This window comes from Sciurus vulgaris (genome assembly GCF_902686455.1).
Source record: "Sciurus vulgaris genome assembly, chromosome: 3".
Classification (NCBI taxonomy): Eukaryota; Metazoa; Chordata; class Mammalia; order Rodentia; family Sciuridae; genus Sciurus; species Sciurus vulgaris.
Window position 1 is genome coordinate 132196412 of NC_136463.1, and position 14470 is coordinate 132210881.

The 14470-nt window shown below is 38.0% G+C and overlaps 1 protein-coding gene across 2 annotated transcripts in view; it reads right to left on the reverse strand.

Moving 5' to 3' along the window:
* Window positions 1–14470, reverse strand: part of TTN (titin) — a 265677-nt gene that overhangs the window by 231335 nt on the left and 19872 nt on the right. For both annotated transcript variants that reach the window (XM_079130304.1, XM_079130305.1), the window contains exons 14-33: window positions 13546–13839; window positions 13318–13440; window positions 11791–12072; window positions 11486–11551; window positions 10504–10762; window positions 10226–10289; window positions 9888–10103; window positions 8782–8924; window positions 7670–7875; window positions 6892–7125; window positions 6544–6788; window positions 5444–5700; window positions 5153–5317; window positions 4887–5055; window positions 3090–4783; window positions 2670–2951; window positions 1987–2253; window positions 1620–1892; window positions 1164–1427; window positions 816–1076 (exon numbers count right to left, since the gene is read on the reverse strand). In XM_079130304.1, coding sequence (XP_078986430.1) covers window positions 816–1076; window positions 1164–1427; window positions 1620–1892; window positions 1987–2253; window positions 2670–2951; window positions 3090–4783; window positions 4887–5055; window positions 5153–5317; window positions 5444–5700; window positions 6544–6788; window positions 6892–7125; window positions 7670–7875; window positions 8782–8924; window positions 9888–10103; window positions 10226–10289; window positions 10504–10762; window positions 11486–11551; window positions 11791–12072; window positions 13318–13440; window positions 13546–13839 — 5764 coding nt within the window. The remainder of the gene's footprint in view (window positions 1–815; window positions 1077–1163; window positions 1428–1619; window positions 1893–1986; window positions 2254–2669; window positions 2952–3089; window positions 4784–4886; window positions 5056–5152; window positions 5318–5443; window positions 5701–6543; window positions 6789–6891; window positions 7126–7669; window positions 7876–8781; window positions 8925–9887; window positions 10104–10225; window positions 10290–10503; window positions 10763–11485; window positions 11552–11790; window positions 12073–13317; window positions 13441–13545; window positions 13840–14470) is intronic.

Consider the following 14470-nt stretch of genomic DNA (forward strand, 5'->3'; position numbering starts at 1 on the left):
TAAAAAAGCATAAACTATGAAACTTTCATACCAAATAAGACACACTTTAACTTGTGCATGTACCAAATGGCATGGACTACACAATTTAATCTGAACGTAGTATCTTAATTCCTCTGTGCTTAAATTGTAATGAATCAAAAAAATTAATAAGAATTTCTAGTTTTTGTTGACAACTGGTTTATGCATTTGATCTTTCATTTTAAACGAAGGATCTCTGATAAATGGGACTGGTCTCATTCCTACTTCATGCCATGAGAGATACACAGATATGCAGAAGGCAAAGTATTTAAAATGTATTCATTAGGTGCATAAAAAGTATGAAGGAAATAAGGGAAATGAAGCTTAAACTTTCCTTCACAGTAGGAAAGTTTAAATAAAGCTCAATTCAGTAAACCTTTATTGATCGTTGGTCATGTGGAGTACAGAGAAGAGAAAGAAGCAATTCCAGATTTAAGGGGTTTATCCTTATGTGTGGGAAGAGGAAACAAGGAATAAGACAAGTATTTGACAAGGGTCACGCAAGTGACACTCATAAAATGATCCTAGGGTTGAAGGAGAAAGAGATCCTATCCCAGAGAGGAGACTGAAGAGGGTTTTGCCAAGAAGACGACACGCGAGGCAGACCCTGGTGAACGTTTGGCATTTAGGCTGGTAGGGGTAGTGTTCCGGGTACCGCTGTTCTAAAGATCTATGTGAGCAGAGGCATAGAAGTGGGAAATGGATGGGAATTTGGGGAGAATTTGGCAACAATTTCTTAAAAAAAAAAAACAGACTATTCTGCATAAGATATTAAGTCAAACAAAAAGTGTACCAACCTGCCACTGTCAGTTTTCCAGATGTCATATTTTCTCCAGCATAAAACGTATATTCTCCTTCATCATCTTTCATCATATTTAGAACTGTCAATTTATATATCTTCCCATGAGCTTCAATTTTATATTTAGAACTGGGTTTGATTTCCTTGTCCTTAAAATTCCACAAGACATCAATTCCTGAGTGGGACAGCTCAACCTCCAAGACCACATTTTGAGTTTCTGTACAGGTAAGGTCATGAAGACCTCTGATAATTTTAATTTCTGGGGAAAAATAAAATAACAATTTGGTCATTATCTTAGTGGGAGAGTAGAAGGCTTAAAATAATGACTGAATGGAATAATCCTTACTTTCCACAGAGAGATTACAGCTGGTTTCAACTCTGCCAACCATCAGCTTGTAAGGTCCTTCATCTGAAGCGTGAGTTCGGTTAATCACAAGTCGCTGCTTTGTGCCTTTGACAATGGCTTGTACACGGTCATCAGGCTTGATTTGTTCATCATTTACATACCACTTAACAGAAGTGACATCAGGGACGGAGACCTTACATTCGAGCACAGCCTTGGTACCCTCAATCACATTGACATCTTTTAGAGGTGTTATCACATCAACACCTGCAAAAGCAGACACCAGTCGAAGAATTATGAATAGAATTTTGTTTAAAATGTCTGCTTATTAAAGTTCTTTTTCTCAGTTGCTAATGTAAACATAAAACTAATGCTGAGGTGTAGCCCAGCAGGCCCTGGGTTCAATCTCTAGCATTGCAAGAATGAAATGATATGCAAAACTATATAAGTAACACTTACTATAGACTGAGACATGCCCACTGGTGGAGAGTCCAAGAGAAGGAATGATGAAGGAGTAGTTTCCAGCATCCTCCTTGGTCATGTCTTCAATGAGCAGCATGTGGGACTGTTTGTCAATCACAATATGAACCCGGTCGCTGTGCTGCACTTCTTGGCCATCCTTCATCCAGACGCCCTCCACGTTTTCTAAGGAGACTTTAACTTCAAGTTGGACAATGTCACCCTCGCAGACTTTTTGATCACTAAGTCCTTGTAGAATAGCAATGGGGCGGGCTGTAAAATATGGTAAGAAAAAGAATGTTATGAGCATTTTGCTTGATCAACCATCATGAATTTGCTGCTGGCTGACAGGAGTGGGAAGACTTACGTTTCATCTTGAGGTTACAAGTTGTCTTTTTCCCATCCACAACAAAGCTGTATTCTCCCTGATCCTCTTTGGTTACATCTTTGACTGTGAGGTTCTGACGTCCTCGGCGAGATGTGATTGTGTATTTGCCATTGGACTTAAGCTCCACACCATTATGATACCATTTGCCTTCTATATTTTCGGGGGACACGATACACTCTAACTCTCCTGAAAATGATTCTGGAACTTCTATGTCCTGAAGTTCTTTCACAAACTCAACAACTGCACCTGAAGTATAAGATAAGAGTAAAATGATTTCTCAGGAGAGTTCTGCATCTCAACTTAGGATAGAGACAATGCCTTGTTTAGCTTTTATCTCTCATACTATCAGGAATATTCCTAATACATGCCAGGCTGAAAAATTTTCAACAAAAGGAGTTATTTTAATTGCATATTATTTTTGAAAGCAGAGTTATATTTCAATGGAATTTTTTAAAAGTGAGACATCAAAATAATATTGCTGTAAAAAAAAGCCCAAGTCATCAATGTTCTTAATAGGGATATAAATTCAGGGTTATTACTAAGAAGCTTATGACTGATTCTCAAAGAATTATTTTCACAAAAGTAAAATTGCATCACTAATTTTATCACAAACTAAAGGTGACTTTACAAAGTAAGTAAACAATGACATCATTATTTTCTACCTTCAACAATAAGTTTTGCTGTTGTTCTGACATTTTCATCTTCCACAAGAACACAGCTGTAGTCTTCAGCATCAGAGGAGTCAATGGTGAGTACAGAGAGGAAGTGGACCTTTCTGTCAGAGTGCATCCTGTACTTATCTCCTGCATGAACCTCCACACCATCTTTATACCATTTCACTTTGACAAATGGCTCTGAAGTTTCACATTCAAAGGTTGCCATGGTGTCCTTTTCCTTAGCAACAACATCTTGTAATTCTTGTGTGAAAGTGATCAATTGCTTGGCTACAAGGGGGTAGAAAAGAAGCACATTATGTTAAATTTACAATTTGAGCAATTGGAAAAGAAAATTTTAAAACCATGCTGTTGGATATTCATGGATGTATAGAGACAGGTCCATTAAATGAAATACTTTCCAATTACCTTGGACAAGTAAGAATGCGTGACTTGAGGTTTCTCCGGCTATATTGATGGCTTTTACCATGATGCTGGCTGAGTCCTCAGCAGTCACATCTCTTATGACTAATTCACAAACATTGTCCTCTGGCCAGTACCAGTAGATTCGGTCAGATCGCTCGATTTTCACGCCATTTTTGTACCATTCACATTCAGGGTCTGGTTTCCCTACAACTCTGACCCTGAAGTGTGCATCAGATCCTTGACCTACTGTTTGACTCTGGATTCTTTCAAAAATTTTGGGTGCCTCCATACTAGGACTAAGTTCAATTTTATCAGGTTTAAATGTTGGAATAGTGATTTTGCCTTCTTCAGCGAGGGCTTTCTTCTCCTCTTCAGTTAGCTCTTTGGTCCAGTGGAGAAGTTCATCTTTTGTCTTCTTCAGGAGTTCTTCATAGGATTCGTCCTTCTTCCTGGACTTGAGCTCCACGGCTGTGATAGCTTCATAATATCCCTCTTCTGTCCTGCGCTTGAATTTACTGCGCAGCTCTTCTGACTCTTCAGACACTTTTTCATGGGTGATTCTTTCTGCCCTTTTCAACCTCACAATTTCCTTGGTTTCACTGGTATCGACGGGTCGATCTACCTTTTGTACTTCAAACTGAAGTTTTCCAGGTTCATGGACATGAAACTCCGGCTTTGGCTCAGGAGCTCTCCTGAGGACAGACCTGAAGTCTTCCCGCTGGTGGATCTCAAGTTTGACTTTATGCTCTATGACACCTTCAGGATTTTCTGCAGTGACCTTGACTTCACCGGTGTCATATGACTTACAGTCCACTATGTCCAGATAATGAATGCCATCATAGCGAACTCTGAATCGTTTGCTTTTGCGAATGAGCTGTCCGTTGAGGTACCAGTTGACTTTGGGCTGAGGGTAGCCTGTTACTCGGCAGCGGAATCTCGCTGTCTCCCCTTCAAGCACTCTTACTGGCTCTGGGAACAAGACAATATCTGGTTTTTGCTTCTCCTTTTGATCTGTTGTTACACCTGTAAGTGCACCTTCATGAGCCATTCTCTCTAATTCCTCAATTCTCTGCAAGCCTTTCCTCCCCTCAGGCAGCTGAGATTCTTCCACAAGGCTTTTCTCATCTTTAACGATAAGGGTAGCAGATGTGTGATCTGTTCCATATTTGTTAGTGGCTCTGCAAGTAATGACACCACTGTCTCTATTATATGCAACTCCATAATCCAGGCTGCAGTACCCAAATTCATTGATCATGCGGAGCCTGTTGGCTGCTTCCAGGGGCTTTCCATCATGGAGCCACTCCACTACCATTGTTGGGTCACCAATTGGTGTTAGTCTGCATTCAAAATGAGCAGGTCCAAAGCGCTTAAGTCTTAAGGAAGTGAGTTTTTTCTTAAAAAATGGTTTCTGTTGTTTCTCTTTGTCATAGAGGTCACCCTCTTCCCACTGTTCTTGACCGTATCGCAGATGGAGGGGCTCCAGTTCTGGGGCTGCAATCTCCTTTGCTCTGTATGTCCCACGTGGGATGATTAATTTTCTCTCTGGTTCAGGCTCTGCAAACTCAACTTCAACATTTACTTTGCATCTTGTGGTGTCTCGGCCAGCCTTATTAATAGCAGTTGCAGTATACCAGGCAGAGTCTTGGCTGACAGTGGAATCAATTTTAAGGGCAGCTTCTCCCTTGGTGCCTTCGATCCTATAAAAAGTAGAGAAAAGTCATCAATATAGAAGTAGTATTGCTTCCTTGGTTATTGGACTTGTATAATAAGCTTAGTTGTAGTACTTTCAAACACACTTGCCTGATTCTTGGGTATTTATGAGGTACAATGATGTCACTGTTTTTCAACCATACAATGTCAGGGTTGGGGTTACCAGTAGCTCTGACTTTCATTTCAAGCCGGGAACCTTCCTTTATATTGACATTTTTCAGTTTTTCCACAAATGCTGGTTTTACCTGATGCTCCACAGCTGAAAGAGGAAGGTCACGATTTAGAATGAGTAGGACCAATATACCTGTTTACAACTCAAGATACGAGGTGATTTCTTTGCTTTTATTTTATTGTACCTTCCACAGTTAAAATCACTGAAACTGAAGACTTCCCTGCCCTATTTTGGGCAACCACAGTCCATTCCCCAGAATCACTGGGCGTTGCAGGAACAATAATCAGTGATTGGGTACCATCTTCTTTAATGACTACCTTGTGGGTATAGTCATTGACAACTTGCTGGCCTGTTAAAAAATAAGTAAAAATGAAAACAGATTTAAAATAAATTTTTGAAGTTTTTGCACACACACACACTAGCTTTTTTGTGTGTTTAATGATTATGATTCACGAACAAAATTTATCATACTTACCATTATGAAACCAGAATGTTTCTGGCATGGGTCTACCCACAACCTTTAAGTCAAATCTGGCAGTTTGTCCTTCTAAACACTTGAAGGAAGCCGGTTTTAACACAAAGACTGGCTTATACAGTCTCTCAAGTTGTGACTCATCTGTTTCCTCCAGTCTGCGTCCTGGGGACATTCTTGCAGGGGACATCCGTGCAGGGGACATCCTTGCAGGAGACATGCGTATAGGAGACCTGCTCACTGAACGTGGAGAGACAGATCTGAAAAACCAAGGCAAAGCAGAATATTTTCATGAAGCATTTAGAAAACTCAGCAAAACAATAAACACCTTTCTGTCTTATCTGTTAATGTCATTTTAGCATTCCCTTATTGTGTATTTTAGAAAGTACTCATTGGGATCCAAAATATTATTACCACCCTCAAAACTATGTTTGTTTGTTTTTTTCCTGTAGTCTTATTCCTAGTCAACACATGTAGGTACTCAGGCTCAACATCTTGAAACTATCTTTAAGTACTGTCTTTTCCTCACCACCTAGATTTAATTAGTCAATATACCTTCTTGATTCAACCACGAAGACATTGGCTAAATAAACTAATGAATAAATTTATGGGAAAAGAAAAAATATACCAATTTATCTAAAGGGAGGAAAATAGAAATTACATTTAGAAACCAAACCAAACCATATTTACTTATTGTAGCCAGATGAGGCTGGATTTAGAATTCTGGCACTGCCACTAACAAGTTGGGTGAACCAAGGTAATTTTCAAAGGTTCCCAAAGTCTCAGTGTTCCCATTCACAAGAAAGCACTAATACCTATGTTGTCAGGTTATTGCATAAATTAAAGATAACACCTATGAAGATCATGTGTTAAATAAATAAGAGCTACTGTGATATTAGGTATAGCACCAGGAAAATGAATAGCATGTTACACTAGTAAAATTCTTTGTTCATCTCACATAGGTGCAAGAAACAAGAACTCTAGGCAGTTGTCAGTATTTGCCAATGGTACAGTTCTGTGCTGTCTCAGCAATTTGCTACTGGGATGTTTTGTGTTTTAAAACAATTTACACGGTAAGCAACTCAAACTGCTACAAGTCTCACCTGATTCTGCTCATGGGTTCTGGTGTGGGTATGTAAGTTGGAGCTGTAAGTGGTGCAGCAGGCTCTACATACAACTTTCCTGAGCAAATTGCATTTCCTTTAATATTGCTGGCAAATGCAGTATAGATTCCTTCATCTTCTGGAAGAACAACAGGTATACGCAGACTAGCTCTGCCATCTTGTAGAAAGTCCATTTGGTATCTCTCTCCATGTTTGATCCGCTTGCCATCTTTGTACCATGCAATCTGCCAAGAACATCGAGCATATGTTAATGAAATTTGGATAAAATAGTTATAATGTAACATATTTGTCTCATTATTGTGGCATGGAGGTTTGATAAGTGTTTACCTTGGGTAATGGATATCCAGACATCTTGCAATGAAAAGTGACGCCCATCCCCTCAAGAATTCTATAATTCTTGATTCTTAAATCAAATCCTGATTCAATGGCTTCTGATTCAGAAATATCAACTGCCATCTTTTCTTCTCCATCTTCTTCAAGAAGTTCTTCTAATGTAGTTTTTATTATTCTGTATTCAATTTCTTTAATGAGCCTCTCTTCAAAAGAAGAAATATGGAATTCCTGTGCAGTAAAAAGATAATGGTAGGTTAGAAAGATGTATTCTCACTGATAGAAATTCTTTAAAGGTGTGTATTAGTTTCTGAGTTAAGGAATGATTGAAGTTTTTAACTGGCAAAAGGAATCCAGAAAACTCTTGTTATTTTTGGTTTGGTTTTGAATCTATAAAAAAAGTCATCTTTTCCAGTAAATGTTGTGGCATTGTGGGTAAAATGGTATTCCCAGTATGGGTTACATATGGGATGTTCTTCAAACAGATGGAGGGGTCTCAGCAATAATGGACTGATTTGTACTAATATTTATCTTTTCCTGAACCCCATATCTAAAGTCATGTTTTGTTGCATGTATGCAATCCCAATTTTTCAAGTTCCAGGAGCAATATGTCACAAAGATTAAGGAAATTCATAAATAGTGAATTTGTACCTATAAATTGTTGTCAAACCCTGCTCTCATCACTTGAAAGTAAAAATATCAAACTAAAAAGTGTATTGAGGGAGAAAAGCATAATTTATGAGATAGTTTAGAATACTATTACTGTTTTACTCACCTGGTCTTCTATAAATGTTCTGACCATTACAGTATCTTTGGCCATTTTCTTCCTAATTAAGGCCTGTTCTTTTTCATATTCTTTTTCATAATCAGAGTATGCAAATCCAGGTGCTATTTCTCCAACTTTGGGTTCCTGAACAAATGCTGTCATTTGTGTCTGGTAAAGCATTTCTTGCTGGGACTTCATCAGTGACTCATAATCAGCTAGGAGTTAAGAACATAAGTTAATTTTTGATGTTCTTATAAACATGCATTAATGCACTATTCATTCAGTCAAGACTAAATGAGAGAAAGTTTGACAATGAAAAGTCAGTTTTCCAAGTTTGTATTATATTGTTCAAACAAATATTAAATTGAATTTTAAAACCAAACTAGTCAAACTATTATAAAAAAATTATAGTGGCAGTCAGTCTTTTGAGATCTGATCTAGAGCTTTTCCTGATTTGTTGTGTGGCTTTTAGTAATCCATTTGCTGTGTAACTTTTAGTAATTCATTTTCCTTCCTGATTCTTGTGTTTTAGCTAAATAGGGATAACAAAGTAACTTCCTCTAAGGGATGTGGAGCAGATCATATAAGACAGAGTGTGAGATGATCTACTGTGAATGTGAACAGCTAGCAGAGATAATGGTGACCTACAGATATTTTGTGTTTGGCATGAATGTTACTACTTTCTTTTTCTTAAAATTATAAACATTAAAAATCCTGATTTCTAGTTTTAAAAATATTGGCAGCTCTAGCAACATTGAACTTGGTATGTGCTTATCTGGCATCTACACATGGGAGATGGGAGCTATGGCTCCTTGATGCAAGGCATGTTCTCCAGTTTGCCATCCTCTTTATTGAGCTACTGGAAAGGAACTGGATCTAGAATCCCTGCATTGCAAGAGTGGGAGATAGAAGCTATCTTTCAATAAATGGAACTACTGACAGAACCCCAGAAGTTCAACCTTAGAATGACTTTTGAGACTATCTGATCTAAAACACTTGCTCTCAGCTGAGGCCAACGGAAGGGGAAAGTCCCAGGATTAGAATACTGCAACAGGGCACAGCTGCTTCACTGCATTTCAGTTCTTACCAGGCACATGGGAACTACTTGGAGATGCACTTACCTTCTTCAAGTAAGGAAGCAGATGCAGAAGTTTCTCCATGCTTATTACGAATAACAATAGTGTATTCCCCAGCATCATCAGCGAAGGTCATAGAAATCACCAGTTTGCATTCACCGGTTTGTTTGTTGTAACTTACTTTGTATCTTTATGGAAATGAATAAACAAGAAACCCAGTTTTAAACAACCATTCTGAGAGTAAAAAAATTGGACTTGTTTATAAATGGATCTGTGATATAAAATTCAATCATCGTAAATGTGATTAAACGCTACCATACAATATAATTATAAAATTGCTGAAAACTGAGGAAAACACATGGATATGAGTAATGAGGGATAAGAAAGTTAAAAATTTAATTCTTTAAAATTTTATTTTAAAGAATATTTGGATAGATCTTTATCTTAAAAATATTCAAATATTCTTTAAAATATGAAATATAACACTGTATATGGAAATAAGTGGTTTTAGCATTCGTTTGAGAAAATGATGAGGTCATTTAAACAACAGTTATTTTCTCTGTTCATTATTTCACTTGAAGATCAAATGAATAATAGCAAAAATATTTTTTCATATATTTTAGTATTAAGTCTCTGAAACACTGTATTTAAGAAGACACATTTTTAAGTTATCAAGTTGCCCTTTTTTGACTTAAAGGAAACTGCAGAGAATTTAGAACTAGATTTTATATTCAATTGCAGAAAATTCATTAGCATGTATTTTCACACATAGCAAGTTTTTTTCTTCATTACATTACCCCTTTTTTTCATCTTTTAACTTAATTATTATATGTTTTTATTGAAAGTTATCTTGAATCCATTCTGGAAAGGGGGGCAATGTGTGTGTGTGTGTGTGTATAAAATGTTCTATTTCACTAGCACTATCCATGAATTAAACTAGAATACATCTCCCATCCACTTTAGTCACAAAGTTTTATTTCTCAATAAAATTCTGTATAAAATGTGAAGACACCTCAGAACAAAAATGAAAGCTCTGTATTCAAAAATTCTACGGGCAGGAGTTAGTGGGCTAAATAAATTCTACTTCTCTCTAGGCTTCACATAGGTATCAAATGACCACAGTGAACTCTGTCATACAGCTGTCAAAATACCTGTATCCAGTCGTTAGAGGAACACCAGATTTTTTCCAGTAGACATGGGGCTTTGGGTTGCCACCAATCTGGCACTCAAACACGACGCTCCCACCTTCCACCAGTTTCTGGACCACTGGTTTTGTAATGAAGAAAGGTGCAGCAGGTTCTCCAGGTCCTGCTTGTTCCTCTGTGATGCTGGTATCAGTCATTACCACATCTCTTGACTCAACAAAGCTGAAAGAGAATTCGCTTTGCATTAGCTTCTGGTTTGCCACTGGCCAATACTAAAAGGACAAAATGTCAAAACTGTACCAAAACGACAGCTAATTATCAAAAGAATGTTTTGTTTTTTTTACCGTTTCTCTTCTGTGGTGAATTTCTCAGTTACAGCTGTCGTTTCCTTTTCAAACTCTTCTGAAACTAGAAGAAAACAAAAATTTGTCACCGAAGTGAGCTGTTTAGTCTGCTCCATGAGTGACTCCTGCTTAGCAATGACAGTTAAGTGGACCCCATAATCTATCCCCTAATTCCAAACAGGGCACCATTATGAGATGCACAGAAACCATATTGTGGAACGGCATGCCTGCTGAGAGCAGTGGCACCTGTGTTAGGACTGTGGAGGACATCCACTAACCCTGCACTGCTAGGTAGCAGGATGTGCTGACGGTCCCAGCCTCATTGGCAGCACTGCAAGTGAATCGCCCGCTGTCTTCTGCAAAGGCTTCACGAATCATCAGGCGAGCAATTCCACTCTGGAAGGTTATCTGGAAATCTATGGAACTTTCGATTTGGTAGTCTTCTCTGTACCATGTCACTTTGGGGGATGGGTATCCAGAGATGTGACATTCCAAGGTGACAGATTCACCTTCTATGACAGTCACATTTTTTAAACCCTGAAAAGAAAAAAGAAATCATGATATGTGTGCATATTCATTATTCATCTTTACCTATTATAACAAATGTGGCATTTGAACTTGCACGATTTAATTGTCACAATATGGCTTTTTAATCAGGATTCCAGAAATATTAGTAAAGGACTTCCCTTGAAAGTTGGAATATTCCCAATTAGAAATTAATGCTAGAAATTTCCAACTCCCTGTAGGGGGACTATATTACTACCATGTTATCTGGGAAACTCTGTGCCTTCTGTTATTCTCACATATTTAATCCTTACTAAGCTGAAAGGCACATCAGCAAAAGTGGCCTTTTCAACAAAGCTTTGCCACATTACCCCTAACGGGAACTAGTCTCTCCTTTCCATGAACTCTCCTTCTGTTGAAGTTCTTATCACTTTCCATGTTTCACTATGCTTGTTCATGAACATTGTCTCTGATGGCAAGGAAGATTTCGAAGAGGACTATATTGGTCTTTGTATCTCTAGAGCTCCTGAAATAAAGTCTTACACATATTAGAAACTCATTTAATCTGATGAATATGTGAATGGCAGTTGCCCTACCTCACCAAATAGAGTATGGCATGAAAATTAGCATTTGCAAACTCACAAATGCCATTTTCCGAGAATTTTAAGAAACTGATCATTGCAATCAATAATATATTCATGTATTAAAGTAGTATGACCAAATATGAAAAGGGCCTACCACAATAAACTTACTCACCGAGACTAGAGTTGGGGGAGTAACAGGGATCTCAACAGGTGCAGGCACTCTTGCTGTTTCTGTTACCTACAATTTTTACAAAGGATGTTACAAAATGTCCAAGAAATTGGGGGAAATCTCATAAACCTTTAGCACATGGAAAATTATGAAACTTTTTTTGAGAAAAAGGTCTCTGAGCCATACAATGTTCAATGAAATTATGTTTAGAACATAGTAAAGGAAGAAAGCAAGACCCCAGCTAGCTGGTCTGCAGTGGCAGATACACAGGAATGGATCGAGCTACAGCTTGCCACACAGTGACCAACCTTGGCTTCGCGCCCGTGTAGTACTTCCAAGCGTTCTTCACGGACAGCAGTGCCAGTTATGCTCACCCCTACTTCTTTCTTCACTTCAATGCCAGCTTGACTCTTGTAAGTATCTGGCGTGTCAGCAAAGGGAAACTGTGGTGAAGGGGTGGGCTCTGCCCTTACTCTAGCCTCTGCAGGCTTCACAGTGGGAGCCTTCACCGATTTGGTGATCTTCTGAGCAGAAGATGTGGCTGACAACTCTTTTTGTAAGGTGGCAATAGCGCTACCGGCTATTGATGCCTAAATGGAAAGGGAATCAGAAAACAAAGTCACTTAACTGTCATTCAAGTCATCCCTCAGAAGTGCTTCTCCACCAATATTCCTGTTTAATACAGGACAATTATTAATAGCCTCAGTGTATTAACTCTGTTGTCCATTTTTAATGTTGTCCCCCTTACAGAGAAAGGCCAATGGTAAAGCTTTTTGCCATTCCTGTTAGTTTATAAAATAGATGTAAAAATTTTTTTTAAAAGAGTTATATTAAGAACTCCTTATTTTTATCTCTGTTATCATGAAAGGACCAAGGGTCTTCAAAAGGCTTAATAATGATTTTTTTTTTACTTAATCATCTTAATGAATGATACATTTGAAAATATCAGTGGCAAAGTCAAAATTAAGAAAAAATTAAAATATTTGGTGAACTCTAAGAACCACCTTGAAATAGTACATTTGGGTTTCAGTCATAAATCTATGTGACAGGTGAAAATGGAGACATTCAGAAAAGCATTTAAAAGGCTTTCTTACTGTTTCTGTTCTGCTGCTGTCTACAATTATTCTGTTTCAATAATAATTTGAGACAATCCCAAATAAAGGCATTTTATATTCCTTACATTTCTTTGAAGGTATAGAAGGTTTCAGTATGTTTTTAGAATAAGAACAGTAGTAACTAATACTGAAGATTATTACGTGCTGTCAACTTGATAAAAATTTTGCATGTATTTTACTTGTATTTTTACTTTCCCCTGATGACAGAGTTAATAAGGAATAGGAGACTAATCCAAGGCTGTTTGATTTCACAAACCAACTCACTTACAATACCACCTCTCCAATTTGCTATGTTAAATATATGAAAATATGATTTCTTAATGTCTGTCTCTATTATTAAAACACATTCACAGTTATGCTGAAATGTCTTGCAGCTTAAGAAAAACTACACTATATAATGCTTTACCATTTACAAAGTCATTAGAACAACAGCTATCAAAACAACTGAGTTTGAGCTCTCCCTGAAATGAGAAACAGAAAAACCTGCATGTTTTCAGCTCCTCACTGGTGTAAGATAACCACCTGCTACTTCAGGGTCACCCTGCTCTGCCAACTTCAGAAACTTAACTGAGGGGCATCTAAGTCACCATGAATGGAAACAGATGCTGTCAAAAACGGGCATACAATGGCCTGTAATAAAGATGCTCTACAGTTACGTTAGGTATGTATTATCTTTGAGGCTAACCATTTTTAAAAAAATCATGCTCTGTAACTTCTTACCTCATATCCATGTTCTGTCTTAGGGACAGAAATTTTTGAAACAGTAAAGTGAGGGCTTGCTGTGCGGGGGCGTTTATCCACATGGACTAATCTTTCAGTTGTTAGATCTGTAGTTTTCTTGATCTGCAGTAAAATGAAACTCATGGATATCACAGCTCGCCAGATGACCACAGCAGTTAAGGTTGCTTTCCCAAGAATAGGGTGAAAACCCAGCAGGGAGTGACTCACCTGTGATGATATGTGCATTCCCATTTGATCAGTAGTTTTTATATGAGTCTCAGAAGGAGCCTGAATCACCACAGGCTTGACTGCTTTAGGGACAACGTGGGGTTCGGAGGCTGGACGCTGGGGATGCTCAGGTACCTTTGTGGTGGAAACATGTTCCTTATATCCATATTCCAAAGTAGTCTGCTGAGCATAGGTTTCTTCTAGATGCCCGGGCTGTCTGGGTTCTCTCACACGGGCTTGGTCTACGGCAGCAACAACTGTTGCTACGGCTTCAGCCTTTTTCCCAACGCCCACCTGGGGACAAGGTTTCCAGAATTAATGCACAGTAATGTCAAGTCCAGCTGGAACATCTCCTCCCAGGCACATCTTCCTGGGGACAGCTCCTCCTAGATATTCAGAACAAATACCTAAAGGCATGATAGGTAGATGGCATGGGTGTTATATAAGAATGTTAATGTGTCCAGATATGTAACTCTGAAATATACCTAGGAACTTAATAGTTCATTGATTATTATATTGTACAGACATCTATTGAGATATGCTGTCTATATATCTGCTTAATTATATTAGACATTAAAACACTTAGGCACAAGATAGGACAACAAGTATGTATATAAAAATCATAAAGTGATTTTGGCTTTTCTGCTAATTCATCTAGGCAGACAGTCAATTGGCAATTGGGAAATCAGAACTTCAGAGCTGGTTATGTTCATTATTTTTATCATCTTGTCGATCATTTAGTCTGGTGTTGACACGGTGACAGTGATGATAAAAGTACACTCAAATACTGTCATCATCCCATCCAGAAAAATCAATTGCTACAGAGGTATAGGGTTGCATGCAAATCTGAGATAACATGAAAGCTCATGAACACAGGGTGAGCATGTGAATTTACTTATGATTCACTAGGGATAAAATTTGTTTA